Here is a 20,829-nt window from a genome sequence, read left to right on the forward strand (position 1 = left end):
CTGAGTTTTAAAAGCTATAAAAAGTACCGATTATAAGCAGTTTCCATAGCAATGAATCCTTGGATTACAGAATGAATTTTCAGAGGATTAGCTCTAAGCAACTCACTGGAAGTTGTTCACAGAATTGCTGTGGTCCAGGGAGACAAACTAAAGGGTTTTGTGAAACAGATGGGACTGGAGGAATGGCCTGGTAGCAGAAGTTGTCACTTTGTCAGGTGCACCTAGTGCAGGACTTAAAATTTTCCATTGAAATCCTCTCTCCCATCTTATCAGGCTGGCTATTGCCTCTGTGTAGACTTCCTCCTGGAAAACTTACCTGCCTAAACTATTGGCATCATGGAGAAGTTGGCTTCTGCCCTCTTTTTTGTCGTTTCCGCCTTGCCCAAGCAAGTCCCCGAGCCAAAGGAAGAGACCTTCCTCATGAGCCCTGCTTCTGATGCAGGAAAGTAGGTTTTTTTCCAGCCCCCTGGTTATAGAAGAAGAAATAGTGATGACAAAGCTGTGTAGAAAATTACCGTGATTAACCATATTAAAGGGTTCTTCATCACTGCTAATGCTTGGCTGCTAGGAAGAAGGCCAAAGCTAATAGATATAATTTATTTAAAGCTCTGGCAGCCTGTTGCTTTGTTAGCTAGCAGTAGTAATACCAGAAGTAGTGTTAAACATTCTCTGAAAATATAGTTTGGGCTGACGTATAATTACTTCGGTTGCTGCACAGCTTTTTCATGCATTCATTTTAATTGCTTGGTTATTTACAGGGTTTAAATTTTCCTTTGGAGTGGTGGTACCATATAACATTGCTATTGCTCCTGTTACTGCTGTTTGTAGCACTGCGGAGTTCAGGAGCCTCATAAAACATAGGGTTGCGTTCAGTGCTCTACATGGAAGAAATTGTGATCTAATTAAGAAATCTTTAGGGTGGGAGACAGGACTTCTCTGTTGCAGATCACAAATGGGGAGCCCAGTGCAACTTCAGAAGTGCTGGGAATAAAGGTCACATCTCCTAGGGCCGGGGCAGTGAGCGTGTGCCACGGTTCCCCCACGTCCTGCCTGACCCGTGCTGGCTTAGCTTGCTGCCTTCCCCACGATGGGGGTGAGATGCCAGGGCTGCAAAGGGGACCCCAGGTTTCTCAGGGTCCCACGTGCTGGAGCAGAGCTGCTTCCCACCGCATTGCAGGCACTGTCTGGGCACAGCCTGAGCATGCCAGCAGGACAGGCAGTCCATGAGATTGGAGATGACATGTCAGGGATGGGTTTGGCAGTGGCATTAATACCAGGCTGGAGAGATGCGATAGGGTTGCCAGTACCTCCGATGCAGGGACGCAGCCTGATGCAGATTGCAAGTGAGTGGCAGCATCAGTCCCCAGCACCTCTGCACGAAAAGGAGCGGTGGGGATGTCCAAACGTCAGTCCTAGGCTGTCACCTCCAGCCTGTGCTCCTGCTCCTGCCACTGCCCAGCATCATCCCCAAGTGCTACTTGCCTATGCTGGGATGCCTGCGGTGACCTGGCTGAAGCACTGGAAGCAAAATCCTTTGTGTTAAGATGCATCAGAAATTTGGGGAGAATTTCAGCAAAGCGGTATGTTGTTTAGTTTTGAGGGGTTACTTTGAGCCAGTTTAAAACCTTTCTGTGACCCACAGCAATATTCTGTTTATCTTTTAATAATAAACCTTGTGTTTTCTCTTCTTAATTTCTAGCATATGCTAGTTTACAATCTAAGATGCTGTTTTGATAACAAAGTTTTTTTAAAAAAAATGTTTAGGAAATTGTGAAATGAGATGTTTGGGTCTTTCTGAGATGAAAAGTTCACCTTTGAAGTGAAATTATTTTGATCTCTTCAGAATAAGCTCTTTATTCATCCTCCAGAATGGTTATCTAAATTCAATTGGCTTGAGTTTGGTCTCTGGGATGCATGGAAAAGTGGTTTTAAGTTGCCCATTTCTGCTAGAAATAGCAGTGAAACTGAAACTGCAGAAATGCAGGCTGGTAAGCCAAGAGGGGCAGCTGCTTCAGGAAGGGAGAGCTGGACGTGTGGGGAGAGCCTCACTGGGACTGAATGAGCAGGAGGAGCCACTGCCTTGGCCAGGCCACTGTGGCCAAGGATGGTTGTCCCAGCTTTTCATAGACTGGTAGTAGCATGCTGCCTTCTACGAGCATCCTCCTTTCATCGTTTTGATGCAGGTTTTCTCTGTTTCTCTGTATTTTATTGGTACGACTCCAGCAAGTTATCCCGATTTTACAGTTGAGTGGTGTTAAGCAGAGGCTGGTCCATTTGCTTCCTTGGTAATAGCAGTTTAAACCATTTCAGCTGGATGTGCAGCACAGCTGGCCTTATTCCCCCAAGTTTGTCATTTAACAATAGGGAAGTAACTGAGCGATCCAAAACATACATCTAGAGCTGGCCTAAATGGGAGTGCACGGGCACGGAAGACTCAGACTTGCTGGCTTCAATCAAAAAGACTGATGTACTTGCTACAGAAGATGTGAGCGTACCCCGTATAGATTCTGCGCAATAGCTAGATGGTTTTTTGCACGTTTATAAATACCTTCTTTATGCACATGTTTTGCTGCCACATTGTGATACACAAACACCCAGCTCCCCATCTAACTAGGGCTTCACACTGGAAAGGAGTCTTGGGAGCTGCCTGCCCGTGTTCAACTCCTAGGACTGCACAGCAACAGTAGCAGCAGCCATGCAGCCATCAGTGCAGCTTTAAAATGAAGTTAAATGTCGTTTCTGTTGTGCAGAGAATGTTTTCCTTTTTCTGCTAAATCCCTAAGGTTTTCTGTCTAATGAAAGAAGTGTGTTGTCATGTGATACAAGAAAGTAAGACGACGTTTGAAGTGGCGTTAGTGGAAAATATCATCGTGCTGAAACCGGTCCTGTAATAAACCGTATTTGGCACTTGGAAAATGACAGCAAATAGATTTAGAAGTTTTGGGCTAAGTTATCAGATGAGGTAAACTGGCACAACTCCATTGAAGAGTATGGAGAGGTGCCATCTTACATCAGTGGAGAATTCGGCCCTTTTAAAAAATTAGCTAAAGTTCTTATCTAAGATTTTCCATTCTTCATCTCTTGGGTGAAGGAAAAAAAAAAACCTTTATAATAAATTTGTTGGGAAATGCAATGGGTGTTGGCAAGCAATCATATCTACAGTTATAAACCATAGCTGGTAGAGTTGAAGCTGGAGCTGGTTGAGCTGGTGGTGGTGTCTAATGTACAATGTAGGTGGTCCCCTCGTGCACGTATCCACTGCCTGGATGATGCCCAGGACAGGATTACGCTGGGAATAGCAGCAATGTACAGACTGTCTCAGCCATAATTTCCTGGCTGAGTTGACCGTGTTTTCATGCTTCCTTGTCCAGAAGCTTTGTCATTATCTGCTGCTCTCTGAGATAATAACCAGTGTGGAAAATCCAGCCTGCTATCTCACTGAAACAGAGAGGTGGATAATTTTCTCCGTGGACAATCTGCAGATATGATTGCTTGAGTTCAGAAGGGATTGGCCATTTCCCTAGAGACAGGTCTGTGTCTGGGGAAAGGAACATCCCAACTTCTCTACGTCATTGAATTTTATACGCAAGTGCAGGGCTTTGCTTCTCTTGAGTAGCTAGAGTCTCTGGAAAGGCTGTTTGTGGCTACTCGCAAGTCAGACCAGTTCTCTGGCAGGGGGTAACCGAGGCTATGGATGGTGGAGATTGCGTTTAGAATTTTTTAAAAATGAATCAGGTTGTCATTTCATTGAAAAGTGGGGTGGTTAGTCTGCTGCTCACAAAAGACCTCCTCAGTACTGCTCTTTGGCAGCAGTCAAACGGTCTGGAAAATTACTTTTTGGGCGGTGGCAGAGAGGTGGCTTTATCATCGTCCATACTTCTGTATTACCAGATTGTCTATTCTTCTGTACTAGTCAGGTCTGAGGCATAGTTGCAGCACAGAGGAGTTGGCTTTGGCCTCGGTGGCTGAGAATATCCATGTTGGTTCCTTCTGTGGTGTCATTGGCATTTTGGCAGTGGAAGCCATGAGACTCTGGTGACCTCCTGGGGATCCTGACAGAAGGTAATCGTGTGCACTGTCCAGGGTCTGACACCTAGTCACTGCCAGGCAGGAGGTCAGTCATCGATCTCAAGATCCCACCTATGTGGGCTCTGGAAGGTCATCTCCTGGCTGCTCCTGAATATGCATGGGACTGTGAGAGGGAGGCAAGGAGGTGGCCTGGGCTGTGTAGTCATCACTGCACAGATGACTCACGTGTCTTCAACTTTTTTCTTATTCAGTCTAGAAAATGCCATTTTGGTGTTTCCCCAGTGCTTTGCTGAGGTAGGAGTTTGGATGAGGAAGAGGTGAGTCAAGCTGAAGCTGGGAGATGTAGATGTGGTGCCAGATGTTTGGGAAACTTGGCCAAGAGGCACATGAGATTAACAGCTGTCCTTCTGACAATAGTTTGCTCACTTTGGAAGAAAAATTCAGAGTATTCTCAGCTTTCTGCTTTGCCCCTGAATTGCAAACTCACCGAAGAGTGCTTCATAGCAGCTTCATTTAGCATGATGTTTGTGACCATTTCCATGGACTTTTGCCTTCCTAACTTTTTTCGCCTCCAGCTAAGACTATTGTGTAGCTGCTTAAAAGGAACAGTGCTTGAACAGTGCTTGGAAGTTTTATCTGGGCACCAGTTGATGGGCTTTTAGCAGTGCTGTTCAGAGGTACGTCCATGAGATAGTCTTCCAAGAGAAAATTAAGAACTCGTTTTGATTTGTAATGTTTTCAGCATGGTGTGAAGGATTGAAATCTGGTCTGAGTCTGGAAGGCAGCTCTTCCAGGAGCTGAGGACTGCCAGGAGCCCATGGGGACTGTTGGAGCTCTGGCTCTATGGTGGAGAGGAGGACAGAAAAAAATGACTGCTGGGTGGGATGATCAAGGGGGGGGAAAAAAGAGGATAAGGGAAGAAATATTATTAATAAACAAAGTCGTGGATGCTTAGCTGATATGTTTGGCAACATGTGAGTGCCTTGTGCTCATTAACACGCTATCATCACGACAGCACAGCAAGGAGAAGGAAGTGTTATGATTCCCATCTAGCAGATGGGGAGATGGAGCAAAGCCTGGGATGGAGCAGGGAGATGAGCCCCTGCTCCCTGATTAGCAACCCAACTGTTGCTCCCTATTGGCAATCTGTCAGCGACCATGGAAGGTCTGTAGGGGAGGCACCCATCTAGCTGAGCTGGGTTTGTCCCCTTTACCCTGGGATTTGTCCCATGGCTCCTGTCTCCTCTTCATCTTGGGAGAAAATGCTCCCAAGCAGCAGTCAGTGTTTGAGCTTTAAAATGCAATGGTTTGTCACTGATTTAGAGCTGTAGTCACTCAGATTTGCAGCCTCAGAGACTGACTTTGTCATTCTTGTGCCCTCTGAAAATGAGGACTGACTGCTGGACTTGGCAGCCGAGTGGCAGACTGACGCGCAGTTGGTCCCCTGCTGCCAGGGCTGGCAGATGCTGCGAGCGCTGTGGCGTTGGCATCCTCCTCCTCATTGTTGTTTTGTGGTGATCTCACCCCAGCTCCCAGGGACCATCGCATGAGCACTGCTGGCTGGCACCTGGCCCACACGTCCTTATGAAGATGTTAGTCTGACATCTGAGGGGTGAGACAGTGATGGGCAGGAGTTAGTGTCTTGAAAGAGGCTCTTCTATCTTGCCTTCAAATTGTCCAAATTCTCATCAGGATTTTAAATCACAGATTTTTTTTTTTTTTCCCTTTTTAATAGGAGATGTCTGAAGCCTTCTAGGAAAAGTGTTGGGATAATTTGATGAAAAAAGTTGTGTTTTCTTGCCAAGTCTGGTATGACTCCTTCTTCAACTGTGGGCAAAGTCTCATAACCCATTTGTACCTCAGGTTCCTAGCCTCAACATAGAGATCCTTTGCTCCATCCTGTTTCCCTTTGTTGTGTCTTTAGATGGTAATTTTTTAGGCTAAGGGCTGGCCTGATTGTACAGTACCCTGTACTCTGGCCTAAAATAACAGTTCAGTACTTTATTCTTAGTCCTACCACATGTTTTCTACGTGACGCTGGTACAATTACTTGCCCTCTCAGGGCTTCTGTTTTCCTATCTGCAAAGTAGAGATAATGCCTACTTCCAAAGCAGATCCCTTGGCTGGAAGGTGCCACCTACGTGCTGAGCACTGTTATTCCCTCTGCTAAATGCGCATGTGATTGTCATTAAACTCAGACAGGACAGGCCATTTTGTAACAGCAGTTGTCCCCCATGAATGCAGAGACCTGTAATGGATCTGGTCTGTGGGGGTAGTACCACCTGCTTGAATGCACTGCCGTGATGAATGGTAGCATTTTTTCTTTTCAACAATTGGACAGCATTGTCTTCTGTGAGGTTTGCATTAAGATAAGATGGATTTCTGCTTTCTGCCCTCCCCCTGCCCCCGCCATTGTTCAGACTGGACAAAGGGTTCTTTGGCTTGCTTCTACTGAAGACATAAGACATAAACAGTTTCTTACCAAGCAATTGATGGGAGACAGTATTCGTGTGTGTGGAAGTGCAATGAAGTGATATAGTTACTGTTCTGAAGCAATCAATTCACTGACTGATTGAATTATATTACATATATAATATGTGCTATATATGGTATAACTTAGATTAACTCTAGATTGCATTTATGTCTACAAAATGCAGGTGTGATGGCTGGGTTCAATATGAGTGGAGATCTCCAGAAGCCTGCTACCAACATCCCTCTGGGGTCTCTGGCCGCTATCGGCACCTCGTAAGTCATAGACTGGGGAAAATTTACTCTTTGGAGACTGCCCTGGATGTCACCAATCCATTTCATATTCCCATCAACCTTTTATTACTCAACCATCTGGAAAATTGAAGTCTGGCTCTCATTCAAATTATCATCCATTACCACCACCTACTCTGGGTGGGTTAGAGAAGAGGTTCATTAATGCGGATGTAATTAGTCCTTCCGCCACCAGATGGGATGTATGTTGGTGCTAGAGCAGTCCTGCTGCTGCAGCCCAGCTGTTCCAGAGCAGGATGCAAAGTTCTCAAAGACTTGGGGTGCGTGATTTTGTCGCTTATTGCTCTTGATTTCAAAGTTCTTTCTCTTTCTATATAAATTGAAAATATAAAAAACTATAAAATATAAAAAAATATTTATTGTTGGAAAAATGGGGCCAAGACTGGTGAGATGACTTACCCATATACAAGGCTAGGGGAATGCAGGAGCCCTGCATCCCTGAGCGGTGCTCTACCCTGGGAAATGCTGCTTTCCAGAGGTAAAATACAGTTACATATGAAAAAAAACCCTCAATAGGTTTCCCTGCCTGCTTCTATTGCCACCTAAACTGCTTTTGAAATTATTACTTTTAATTGAATACCAAGGTTCATACAGAAAGGAAGGATCGTCAGAACTTGGAGAGTTTACTGCTGAAACTGGTGCTTATTTTAAGTGAGGGGATTCCACAGGACACAGATGTATCACGGATGACTATGGTCATTCTCATCTCTGCTGTCTGGGCTTTGCAGACAGACTAGCTTATCCTTCCACCTGAGTACTGGAAAGGCCAGAGACACCAGAGGAGGATCATGACTGAGGCTGTAAAGCAGGCTGGCTGCAATGTTTTAACATTACTGCCAGATGAGGGGACCTGTGTACCTGCAGAATCACAGAATGGTTTGGGTTGGAAGGGACCTTTAAAGGTCATCTAGTCCAACCTGCCTGCTCAGAGCCGTGTCCAACCTGAGCTTGAATGTTTCCAGGGATGGGGCATCTGCCACCTCTCTGGGCAACCTGTGCCAGTGTTTCACCACCCTCATCATAAAAAATCTCTTCCTTATATCTACTCTGAATCTACTCACTTTTAGTTTAAAACCATTACCCCTTGTCCTATTGCAACAGGCCCTACTAAAAAGTCTGTCCCCAGGTCTGGGTTATTCCCCGCCATGCACATGCCAAGAGTGCAGGTAGCTTCCCCTTAGGGGTACCATACGGTCATGCTGCAGCTGTCCCTGGTACATTGCAGTGGGTAAGTAACATGGATCGGTGTTAAATTTAGCCCTGGGGCTACATCATGCAGGAACAACCCATGCAGAGCGATTGAAGACCCAGCTTGTGGGTACTTAACTGTCTCCTGCCTCTGCTAATGGGCAGAATTCTGAATGGTCTTGTCCTGCTGGAAAAAATAGGTTGGTTTTTTTTTGTTTGTTTTTTGTCTGCAGGTGGTTTCTGTACATGGTCTTTGTTTTTTTGCTGGGAGCCATTTGTACCCGTCAGTCACTCCGCTATGACTTCATGATAGCAGAGAAGGTAACTTGTTTGAATAACCCAGCGTGGTTTTATATAATGGTGCTTTAGGGCTGCCATCTGCCTTACTGAATGCTTGAATTTTCCAAAAGCCTAAGGAATCTGGGTACCCATCCCTCATTGAAATTCAGGGGGATTTCCCCATTGCAAATCCTGGTGTACAATTGATTTGAATAGCTTTGCATTCACCAGCGTATCCAGTAATGCTGAATCTTGGCATAATCACCCGGCAATAGCTTTAAGAGCTAAAATATGCTAATGTGGTCTAATGATAAATGCTGTATTTTATTCAGTGTATCCTTTCTCGTTGGTGAAAGCTTAGACAAAATTGAAATCTCTAAAGAACCCCACTGCTTATCTTTACTAAGTCAAGCAAAGCTTACATTTCCATATCTGGCAGGCTGTAATTGCAGGGCGCGCAATAGGATTATTAAACTCAAGACATTCCACATGGGTGTATATACATGAGGGAGGTTTGTAGCGTTACAGGCAATGAACCTTGTCATTGCAGGCCTTTTCAAAAAGAGAGCAAAAGGTTTTGGTGTGTGCCATTGTCTTACTTTAAATGGGATATGGAAGGGTTAATTTTCTGTTATTTGGCATTATCCTAAATCATGGGTTGACTGTATTTGACACCGTTTCTTGTTATTAATGTAAAATTGAGGTGTTCGCCATTTATTTAATTTGTAACATGGTTTTAATCTAAAACATCAATTTGAAACTCTTGCTTTGTTTTCTTTTTAAGTAATCGTAGCTCTAGACTTCCTCCAGCCCCCAAAATAAACTCCAAATTATTGGTGGGGCTCCTGCCACTTCCTGCTGAGGTAAAACATCATCTCTGAGGGGAAAAAAGTGACCCTGCTTTCTTTAAGGCAACGTCTTTGTATGTCAATGACTTAGTGGGCGAAAAGTACAGTAACTAAAAGAATCAGCTTTAAATGAATCAGCTGAAGAGAAAGAGATCATTAAAGCTGTGTTTTAGCTTCAAAACTCTCACAGCGGTGGGGGGGATGAAAAATCTCCCAGTAAAGAATGTGAAGATATTTAATAATATTAAACATAAAAACCCAAACAAAACCCAAAATAAAGCTAAACCAGGTTTTTTTCCCCCAGTATGCAACAAAACAATGGTGCAATCCCAATATTCATGTTGCTTCTTTGAGTTATTACAAGCTGCTTTAGGTTTTAATTACTTTGCTTGGAGAGAGGAAGGGGGGAGAGATCATTACATATCCGAACTCTCCCTTTCTGTTGCTGAAAGGTGAGTGAGTGCTTGGCTGCTTTTCTCCCTTACAATACTTGTTTGGCTTTTTAAACATAAAAATGAGATTCAGTAATTTCACTTCTAATGAGCTTGAAGTGCCAATTTCTGACAAAGTATTCACACTTCCCATGCTCAAAACCCCCAGCAAACCCTTTCATCAGCCTCACTGAAAAGGACTCGTCCCCTCTAACCCTGATTTGAATGTCAAGTAGTACATTTAAATGCAAGCATTTTTGGCAACTAAAATAATATATGATGTCTGCCACAACTGATTGTTTCTTCCAAGGATTTCTCAGAGCAGGTCAGGATTAGAGGAGAAGGAAGGGAAGATTCCCCACTGAGTGTCTGTCCGTTGGTCTAATGGAAGCTGATATCTGCTCATCTTTGCCTCAGGTTTCTTCTGTCCCACAAGATAGAATTCACAGGCCAAGTGGATTTTCATGGGGAAAATAAATGTTGTGGTAGGAATTCTATATGGTTCTGGACCACGACATTAATTTTACATGCCTTCCCCAAACAGCAAGCATTTTATGGCTTTTTACCCAAACTCCTTTTTGCTGTGTGCAGATTTCATAGATGAGGAAAAGGCAGATGCAGCTTGAATCATCTTTAGCCATGTGAATTTTTGTAATTCCTTCTAATAAAGCATGTGCTGCCTGACTTCAACAGGGGCCAGAAGCTGGGAAGACCCATGTTCATTTAGACCTTATTTTCCACAAGAGGAGGAGTGCAAGCAAAGGACATGGGATGCAGGGGACCTGCATTGGGTGACATTCTCTGCCACAGATGTCTGTCTGCACCTCCAGTAGCTCGCTTCAGTGGAGCATGGGCAGGATGGATCTGGACTAAGATGTGGGGGTTTTCTCCCTCCCTTTGTGCTGGTGTTACTCCCTGTGCCTTGCTTTTCTCTGTGGCTGGCTGCTGGCTGCCAGACTTGTCTGGTCTTGCAGGACCTGGGGGTGGTTCAGGTGACCCTAGACCTTAGTCTCCTTGGCTTTGTCTGCCCACGTCCTTACACGATGGTACAAGGAGCACTCCTGTTTCAAAGCTTTCTTGCACAGTGTTCGTATTGTGGGGTTTTGCGTATTTGGGTGGGGTTTTTTGAGAAATGCTGCCTATGCTTGCAGCTCTTGACAGTGGGGACCTGCGCAGGGGGACCCCGGTCCTCACTTCTGTGTGATGGACCATGAACTGCCCTCCTTTCCCTCCACATCTGCAGGAGATGCTCCCTGTTTGAAAGGGTGCTCACTAGGAACCAGTAATAAACCCAGCCTTGTTAGTACTGTGGCTTTAAAGATTATTTTAAGTTTCATGTTGGCCAAAGGAAATTCTTTTCTCATTGAAGACAGGAAAATAAGGTCATTGTATTATATCCTTCAGAGTGTGTTTTTTGAGATGCCATTTGTTTAAGTGGCAATTTTGATTTGGTTTTACTGTGGATTTTCTTTCAGGATTGGTTTTCCCCTCTGGGACATAGGGGTTTGTCTTCCTGTTTTGGATGGTTGGAAGCCTGGGCAGTTTTTCCTGTATGATGTACCCTGTATATAAGTGATCTCTCCTGAAATAAACTCACTTCCAGTTACTTAAGGGGAATCTAATAGCTGCTGCTTTGCTGCAATTGCTCCAAGTGACAAGGAATTTCTTGGATATGAGCTTGTCAAATGGCTCTGTCGGTACAGGATGTTCAGTATTAAATTACTTTTATGGGATAATTTTCCTGTATTAATTACTTGCACTTTATACCACAGACCAGTTAAAATGCTGCTTTCCCAGGGCTCACTCTGTTCACTTAGCAATGTTTCAAAATAAATGTGATCTCTTAAAATACATGTATTTGAGATTGCTCGGGGGTCTTTAAGGAACAATATAATCAACTTTGCATTCTCTCCGCTTCCTCCAGGTATCCTTGGTGGGTTTCTTGTTTTTGCTAGGGCTATACATCTCGTCTCTGGCGTCCTGCATGGGAGGGCTGTATGGAGCACCCAGGATCCTGCAGTGCATCGCCCAGGAGAACGTGGTCCCCATGCTCACCTTCCTTGGACGTGGGGTTAGTCACCGTTTCTCTCAGATTGCTGTCAAACCTTCACCTGAAGGAAAACTGGTGATTTAAGAAGCCAGGATTTCTATGTGTCTGTAGGGTGAGATGGGAGATGTATGAAATGCAAGAAGGGTAAGGCTCAGGATCTGGTCCCCTATGCATGGGCAGAAAAGCCAGGAAATGGCTGGGGTTTTTAAAAAAATGAGCCCAGCTGCCCGCAGTCCTTTCCCTGCCTGTGCCCTGTGTTGCACCACCTCTGCGCCGAGCCCTCCTGTGGGAGTAGCCTTCCTTTGCCCCAGCATCTCACCCACCTACCTCTGCACCCTGGCCCCGGGGCTGTCTGTCCTGCCCCCGCACACAGACAGCCCTTCTTGGGCTGCCGTCAGTCCCGTCCTGCCCTCAGACCTGCTTCTTTGGGATGTCCCCAGTAAAACGGCCACTTATGATATAACTTTGCCTGGGGGCTTTTTTTTTGTGAACATGTTATCTACACTGGTGCAGATCCTAACCATGACTGAGGAAGGTATCTAGCTCTCTCTGCCCTCCTGTCCAGGGCAGAGGCCTGAAGCTTTTGTCCAAGCACTTGGTGAAACGGATAGTAACTGCCTCTTTATCTTTTTAACTTTTTTTTTCTTCTTCTTTCCTGCACATTTTCTTTGAGCGGATCCTATACTCTTTGGTAACCTCTTAGCTGAGTACGTGACTAGTTGTGGTGCTGTGGGTTCAGTCTGTGTGCACTGGAGAAGAGGGCACTTCTTTGTAAGATAAGGTGCCTTTTGGACACTAGAAAATAAAAACAAAGAATAGATTTGAAAGGTTAAGTTAGGGGGCTGCTAAGCATTAGATATGCTTTGAAACAAAGCCTTGCTTTGAATATGACAAGAGGCTTTTTCCTTGTCCTCACAAATAATCCTCATTCACATGAGTCGTTCTACTGAGATCAGTGAAAGTATCAGTCACTAAGGACTCTGTAGTCATGGGCTATACATTCAGAGCAAACTATTTTTTATGGAATTCCCTTCTTCTAAACAGGGAGAAAATAATGCTGTCACTCTCAATAACCTGCAGTACCTAACTGTCCGTACTGAGCTGCTGGAAAAACCGTACGATGTTTTGCTTCTTCAGAGCAGCTTGTAAATACAGAAAAATATTCTACAGTATTGGTATTTATAATTGTTGTAAAATATTTAAATGTTTTATAAATACAATAATTTTCTATCCTTTTACATCTCTTAAAATAATTTTCTAAAATTAAAGTAGTAATAATAATAATAAATAGTAATAATTATAGGGGAAGCAGGAAAAATAACAACAGCAAAAACTTCCAGCTCCTGAAGGCAGGTGTCAGGTGATCCCAGAACGTGCTGTTCTCCACTTGGCAGCCCTTGTGAAATTCTCCATGATTTAGCAAAGTTGACTGTGAAGTCGATTCCCTCTCTTATCTGCTAGTTTTCTGTCTTTCTGTCAAATTATCTGCTCTGAACTGTGTCCGGGCAGAGTGCCATGATGAGAAGGGCTCAAAAAGAGGTGAGAAATCAAAGGCAGACCATTTTTCTCCCTTCTTTCTGTCTGCCACCTTGAAAATTGTCTAGATTTGGTTTATGGAAAGTTAATAAATTTAGTTTGCCCTTACCAATCTGTTTCACATCAGTTCCCTTCCGTGGCTGAAGAAGGCACTGTAACTCCAGGTGATGGGAAGGACACGAGTGTTTTCTGTGGAGTTAAACCCAAGCCAGAGGCATCCTGAGGTTGTCCTATCTGTTCCCCATCTCAGTACGTCTTTCTGATACTAAAGATGCTTTCTGAGAACCATGTACCTTTGTCCCTGACACACATTTCTGTTTCATTGTGGAAAGGTGTAAGGTCCAGAACTGATCCCCTTTTCTGTTAATAAATAAGAGTGGAAGAAATAGAAATAGTTTCCATTTGAGCTGTGTATTTATTAAAGAAGCACATGCAGTAAGTGAAAGCCCAAGATATTTTGTAAGATATTTTCCAGCAAGGTCTTTACACAGCCTGCACAGGCTTCTTGGGTACCAAAATGGCAAGACTCTTTTCTCCTCCTCTCCCTGCCTTCACACCACTCCAAAGGAGAAGAGCAGGCGGTGTTTCTCCTGGCTGGCTGCCTTCCTGACGATGCCCAGCATCGCTGGGGACTGACTCCCATCCTCCAGCATCCTCGGCTGCCTAACCTCTCTGCTTCTTTCTCCTGCCGCTGGGCAGATGAAGCTTGGGGGGATGAAAGGAGGGAAACCCCAAGTGCAGAGGCTCAGAAGAGCATGGATTTAGCTCAGCCTTGCATCAGGGCAGGGACAGAAGCTGCTGATGTGAGGGTGGCACTGCTCCATGCAGGCAGGGATTCCTTGACTGTGTCTGGCAGTTGAAGCCTTTCCAATGGCAGCATGCGGGAGCATTTTGGGTAGGCAGTGATGCGGAGTCCTGTAGGGAAATTAGAGACGAACAGTTAACTCTAACACATTTTATTGCCAGGCTTCCCATAAGCCCCACAAATCTCTCTGAAGGTTTATTGCTGCTTTAATGACATTGTTTTACCACGGAGATAAAGAGTGAGAGTGTATGAATTTTCCAAAGACAAAGCTTGCGTAAGACTCAGAGGTGAGGTGGGAGCTCAGCAGCTTTTGGCTACCAGCCTATTCTTTAATTTACTAAGCCAGTGAGCCTCTGCTTGCACATGCATGTGTGTATTTCACGACTAAGGGGGTACTGTATACCACCCAGGTAACCACCCGTGGCAGCTAAGCAAGTGGGGAATCCTCATGGCGAGGCTCATGGTTATTAATTTAAATGTAAGTTTGTTTTATTTATGCACTAGAAAGGACCCAACAAGACTCCAGTGGCTGCAATTTGCTTAACAAGTCTCATCACCATGGCTTTCGTCTTCACTGGGCAAGTGAACATTCTTGCTCCCATAGTCACCATCAACTTCATGTTGACTTATATTGCTGTAGATTATTCCTATTTCTCGATCTCCTTGAGCTACAACTTTCAGCAGAAACCTGAAGAGACCCAGATGGAAAACGTTAGACCTGCTCACTCTTCCCAGCCTTTAATTTTCAGCAAGCCCTCCAGCCATGCAGCAGATGGAGTAATTCAAAGCAGATCAAATGGCACCTTGCTGGAATTCACAAAAGACATGGACCAACTTTTTAAACCATTTCTTAGTGAACCAGGTACCTGCAAAAAAGGAGGAACTGAGAATTTAACCCAAAAGGTCAAACAAAAGAAGGCAAAGAAGCCAGCCAAGCAGACGTTACAAGACAGCTTTCTCCTGGATCTCCATCATGATGCTCCCCTGGCTCAGTACGACTCAGATGATACTGCGGAGCCCCACAAAGAGAGCTGGCAGGACCTGGCTGAGCAGGGCTGTCGGAGTGACGCAGGTCCGTGCTCATCACCTGCTGTGGATGCCCAGGGGACACCTGGGCTTCTGGAGCTGGGGCAGCAGCTCTGCAGCGAAGTGCCTGCGCTTCCCAGGCAGAAGGGAGAAGGTAAGGGCTGTAGGAGATGAACATCTCCATGCTCACAGGGGAATGGTTTATAACCTTGGTCCTCCTGGTGCTTTCCTGAAGGCAGGCATGAAACTAGCTTTATACGGGGCTGTCATTTGGTGATTCATAGCAATAGTATAATTTCTTCCAGGTGAGGGTAGAGTTAATGACAGTGCATCAAAGGAGAAGTTCCAATCCAATTTCCTATGGAAGATTAATCACAGGAAAGCGGGCAGGACTATATATAGTGTAGGGTTGTTTACTATATACTCTATTCTACACATGCATGCTTAACTCAGTACATTAAAAAGGTTTTCAGTGTATCTTGGGGTTTACTTCATCCTGGTGTGGGATAGGAGGGATGGAACCGTGTGATTCTAAAACTCAGGCTATCAGAATGCAGTGGTCCCCATGCTCCAGGTTGAGCCTTTAATTCAACATCCACAGCTAAGAGTCTGAATTTGTTGTGTTGGTGATGTGGGCATTTGATACTGTGTGTTTGCTTCGAGTTTGTCATCTCAGTGCTGTAGTGTTTTATCGGCATTAGTCAATTAAGCTTCATAAACCCCTCTGAAGGAGAAATGTATTATTTCTCTTTTTTCACAAGCAGGGAAACAGGCAGAGACAGGGGGATGTGGCCTTCAAATGGGCTCAGCACCATGTCTGGCAACTTTTTTTTTTTTGTTTTAATTTTAGAGGTTTCAGTTTAGCTCTGAGATCCCCAGCTGTCAGCTAGAACTTCTGCTTTGGTTTTCTGGAATCTGGTAGTGTAAAGTAGGAGAAAAAAACCCCACAGTGTAGATCCTTTCTAATGTCTCCTTTTTAAATTTTTTTTTTCCTGTAGAGTCATCTGTAAAGCAACAAAATCCAGAGCTGGGAATTCAGCAAATACCGGAATCCATCTACTCCAAATTCTGCAATCACTGGGTTTCCTTTGTTGGTGTGAGTAATTTTCTTTTATTTTGAGCACTTGTTTGTGATTGTAGAAAACAGAAGGAAATTAATCACTACTGCAGTGTAAATACACTCCAGGACTTCAAAATGGTTTTTGATTTTAGTATTCCAGGTCACCTGAATGAAGTACTCAAAGCACCGTGCATCCAGCAGTTCAAATTCAGAGAAAGCCACTTGGCATATTAAGTAAAACAACAACAGCAAAAAACCAAACCAAACCCCCCAAAAACACCAAAACAAAACCCAACTTAAACAAAAAAGATACAGATTCAAAGTCTGGCATCTTAGGACTTTAGAGATGCATGGCTGGCTGGGAAAAAATCAGTGTCCCCTCTTTTCTCTGTGTCCCAGCCTGCTTTTTCTTGCCCTGGGATGGAGTGAGACATCAGCTCCAAAGCTGTGTTGCTTTTATTTATGAACCAGTTTCTGCAAGCTTGGGGTGGGGTTTTTTTCAGTGTGACCTCCTGATAACAGCAGCCTGGCTGTGAAATTCCACCTTCTGAGGGAGGAACGTGGAGCATTCCTCCAGCATGTTACTTTAAAGAATAAATAACTTTTCAATAGCTTCTGTCTCACACTGCTGAGGAGTTTAGGACATTTAAATGCATCTTGCAAAGACGGATTAATGGGCAGATGACAGAGGAAGGGTCAGATATGCATAATGAATGACTCATATGGCTTTGCTGCTTGGATGGGGATTTCACAGATGTGTATAAAATGTAACAAACCCACTCGAACAACACACCGAACCCTTTTAGTTTAATCCTCAGATGCAGTTTGACACCTACTTTTCAAATTCACTGCTGCTGCTGCCAGCAGCCAGCTCCTGGCAAAGGGTCCCACCGGGCTGCAGTGCCAGGGGTGGGATGGATGTGGAGGCTCCTCTCTAGTGATGACATCTTTAGGAGGTTGCACCCTGATGCTGTCTGTGGGCTTCGTAACTAACATGGCTCCCGAGAGCACATCATCACGGAGCAGTCAGCTCCCTGCCTTCGTGGGGGAATTTGCTTAGAGAGATGACTGACGTGCTCATTAAAGCAGATTTGGCTTCCTGTCAATTGTCAGACTTGGGAGGAGGTTGCAGCAGAGCTGAGAAAGGATCAGTGATGCAAAATAAAATCACAGAAGCAAAAATCAGATGCTTCATCCTGGCCCCTTTCCCCTCTGCCCTCTCTCTTTGAGCTTCACCATTATGTCAGTCTGGACTCATGCAGGTCTTTCTTTGCATGCTGCCCCTTGCTGCTCCTACCCTCATCCATGAAGATGCTACCCTGCCCCCATTCATATGTCCCTTGAGCCAAATCTGCCTTCTGAGCTGGTGAGCCTCTGGATACTCCTCTTGGAGTAGGCCAGGCAGAGACCTGAGGTCTACACTGCCTCTAGGACTCAAGGTAGCTCACTGAAAGCTACCTCATGCTGCTGAAGAGATGCTGTAAACCTGCGCTGTCCCTCTTAACAGTGAGACCAAACAAAGCTCCCGATAATGTGGGAACTTAATTACCAAGAAACTTCAGCCATGCCATGCCCAAATCTTTTCAGGTAACACTGGGTGGAAATGCTCTATATCTGGCCAAAAGCCATGCACCGTGGAGTGTTTTGCAGGCAGGAGATGACATGGTTCCCCAGGGGTCCTGCTGCACCACTGTCCTCAGCCACCAATGCCCGGGAGCATCCATCCACCCACGTGGTTGTGACTGGTGTTGATCCTCCATGGGCAGGACCTGGGCTTTGCAGCAGGTCTTGGGCAAGTAGATGCTCTGTTGTGTCCCCACCCTGGGGCATCATTAGGAGGGAGACACCTAAAAGGAAACACTCATTAAGATAATGCTGAATGGCTGCGTTCTGGGTCCTGGCTGTGCCAGTCTCACACACAATACTCCTGAGAGGTCCCTTAGAAAGCTGAAGGTGCGGAGATTCATCAAAGCACTGTTTTTCCATTAATTTAAAGCCAAGATTCAGAATTTCTTGAAAAAAAACCACACAAAAATTGTTTACTTATGCTCTCATAACAATTTGAAAGTTCCAGCACTGCCAGTTTTTAAAGAGTTTTTGCTAGAGTTGCAAAGCATGCTCATCTTGCAAGGCTGAAGAACAAGTTGTTGACCTGGTGTGAGGCTGTGTCTGAAGGTGAATAGTCATTCCTGGGTACTGCAAGGAGGTCAACGGAGCTGGTGGGCTTTGCAGAAAAAGGACTGTCAGCTTGTCATCAACATGTTATCTCATGGACTCTGGGGTAACCCCAAACCTTGTCTTCCCAACAGGCGATCATGTCCCTCATCATAATGTTTGTCATTCAGTGGATCTACACCCTCGTCAGCCTGGGTGCAGCAGTTATTCTGTATTTCTACATTGGCCAAGTGAGCCCAGGACTCCCCCTCGGTGAGTATTTTTTTCTTCTGTATTATTAAATCGTTTAAAAATCCATTAAGCTTTAATTTAAATTAATTAGGAATCGAAGCTCTTGTGTTTAATATGCAGGTGACAGTGAATGCTGAGGTTTGGTTTTGTTGCTAGTTTTAATACATTTTTCTCTCTGGCTCTTTAATTTTATATTGGATTCTAACTGCAACTAGCATGAGTTTGATGGTTTGAACATTGTGCTTATTACTTCAATATATTGTACTTTAAATGGTAAAACCAGATACTAATACTAACACTTAACAGGGATGGCAGATTGTAAATGTATCACAGCAATGAGAAAAATCTGCCATAAATGCATTTTAATAAACTTAATTAATCAATCTAAACCCACCTGAGAAAACTTTAATGAAAATGGGAATTATGACAAGTATCTCATTAAATCTCAGCATTCATAACTGCAGAACAAGAGAACCTTTTGATTCCATAACTAAACAGGTTGAATATGTTGGGAACGTAATCTGGGAAAATACTCTTAGGCAGAGGGCATTAGAAAAGTCTGTGCATGTGATCGGCTTAAACAAGTTCAAAATTAAAGAGCGAAGCACATTCAGAAAGCAGCTCCTGACAGCCTACAGCTCCTTGGCATGGCCACAGGAGGGGTGTGCATTGGTCTGTGTCTCTGAAGGGAGAGTCTGATATGCGCGCTGTGTGCACGTACTTGCGTATTTATGCATAAATACATACATAGGTGCATACATGCATAAGCACCTGCACGTGTGTACGTGTCATTTTTTGACCAAGATGAGAAGCCAAGGTAAGAGAAGTCATAAGAACCTGAGTTCATTTCTTCTAAGCCATGCAGAAATAGCTACCAAGGTTTCTTTAGATGAAAGATTGTTAGACACTAGGTAAGTAGGTGCTAGATTTCAGAAACCCAGATGATGAGAAACCAAAGAATAGTTGTCACTCGGTAACGATCAAAACGTTGCTCACCAATGCTTCTCTTTATACTCTAATTGATTTCTTTTCCATTTAACTGCATGGGATAGTAGAAAAGAGCAGAGATTGTGGATAGTACTTGCTAATTTGTATCTTTTGAAATATATCTAAGTTTTAACAGATTTTTTAATATATTAAGCATATATTAAACAAAACATCAATAAGGTTTTCAGGCTTTGGAGTTTGCTTTTGTATATTCACTATGTTATATCTCTGTCATCTGCTTTTGAAATATTTACCAAAAATTACTTTAAAAATAATTTCTCAGTGTGTAGAGGATTTTGGAAGGTGATCTGAGGAATGGCAGCATAATTAGACATTTTTTTCTTGGTTTCCTTTGCACATCCATTCCCATGCATACAGTAAAACAACTCACGGCAAAGAAAAAGTCAGAAATGAAAACTCAAAGTTCAGCCTGATTTTTATTTGGCTGTGAGTGAACATTACTGTGCAGCCACATGGCATCCAATGATCAACGAGTTTCTTCTCCAAAAGACTGAACGACCCTTCTGTCTAGAAAGGCTGGGAGACATTGGCTGGAGAGGTGCTCTGCATTAAGGGCTAGATGAAGACCTTGGGAGCAGAAATGCTCTGGGATTTCAATAAGTCCCTTCTCCTCTCTTTTTCTGCCCAACAGCCTAAGCCAAATCCAGCAGGCGCTCCTGTTCTCCTCCCTGTCTCTCACCACAAACTTCTGCTGCTGCCAGCTCTGGCACTTCCCTGCCCTTGCAGTGAGCCAGTGCAGGAAACCAGTTCTACAGAGAACTCAGAAAGAATTGGTGTTGGTGTAATAAGCTAAGCCAGCTCTCCATGGGATCAGGTGGGAGGGAATGAATGGTGAGACCATGGCCACCCTGGCTGAGGTCAGCTGAATGGCTCCTCCTGTCTCCCCATCCCTGCATTGGGAATAAGCTTCGCAATCCAGGGAGGAAAAGGTACTGCAGCACGTGTCTGTGCTTTGCTCGCTGCTTTACTGGGGTTTTCACGAGCAGTCAGTCAGCCAGCTCCTGGCAAAGGGTCCCACCGGGCTGCAGTGCCAGGGGTGGGATGGATGTGGAGGCTCCTCTCTAGTGATGACATCTTTAGGAGGTTGCACCCTGATGCTGTCTGTGGGCTTCGTAACTAACATGGCTCCCGAGAGCACATCATCACGGAGCAGTCAGTCAGGAAAGGACGGCTGTTCTCTGTGGGAAATTTGGGTTAAGTTTCTTGACACTCATTTAAAAGCCGCAGTTTGGGGAGGCTGCAGGAGTGTTCTCACCATAGCAAAATCTTTGTATACTGAAGGCTAATAACAAGCATGTTGGTTTGAGATTTATGCAAAAATTCAATGGCGTAATGCTGTTATGAGAGAATTAGCAGCATACTGACTTCTTGTGCCTTTTCCC

The 20,829-nt window shown here is 44.5% G+C and overlaps 1 protein-coding gene across 6 annotated transcripts in view; it reads left to right on the forward strand.

Moving 5' to 3' along the window:
- Nucleotides 1–20,829, forward strand: part of SLC12A8 (solute carrier family 12 member 8) — a 55,110-nt gene that overhangs the window by 30,782 nt on the left and 3,499 nt on the right. For all 6 annotated transcript variants that reach the window (XM_064451186.1, XM_064451183.1, XM_064451185.1 and 3 more), the window contains 6 exons: nucleotides 6,687–6,774; nucleotides 8,232–8,319; nucleotides 11,481–11,627; nucleotides 14,452–15,127; nucleotides 15,972–16,069; nucleotides 18,343–18,460. In XM_064451186.1, coding sequence (XP_064307256.1) covers nucleotides 6,687–6,774; nucleotides 8,232–8,319; nucleotides 11,481–11,627; nucleotides 14,452–15,127; nucleotides 15,972–16,069; nucleotides 18,343–18,460 — 1,215 coding nt within the window. The remainder of the gene's footprint in view (nucleotides 1–6,686; nucleotides 6,775–8,231; nucleotides 8,320–11,480; nucleotides 11,628–14,451; nucleotides 15,128–15,971; nucleotides 16,070–18,342; nucleotides 18,461–20,829) is intronic.

Source organism: Phalacrocorax carbo, chromosome 5, assembly GCF_963921805.1.
Source record: "Phalacrocorax carbo chromosome 5, bPhaCar2.1, whole genome shotgun sequence".
Taxonomy (NCBI): domain Eukaryota; kingdom Metazoa; phylum Chordata; class Aves; order Suliformes; family Phalacrocoracidae; genus Phalacrocorax; species Phalacrocorax carbo.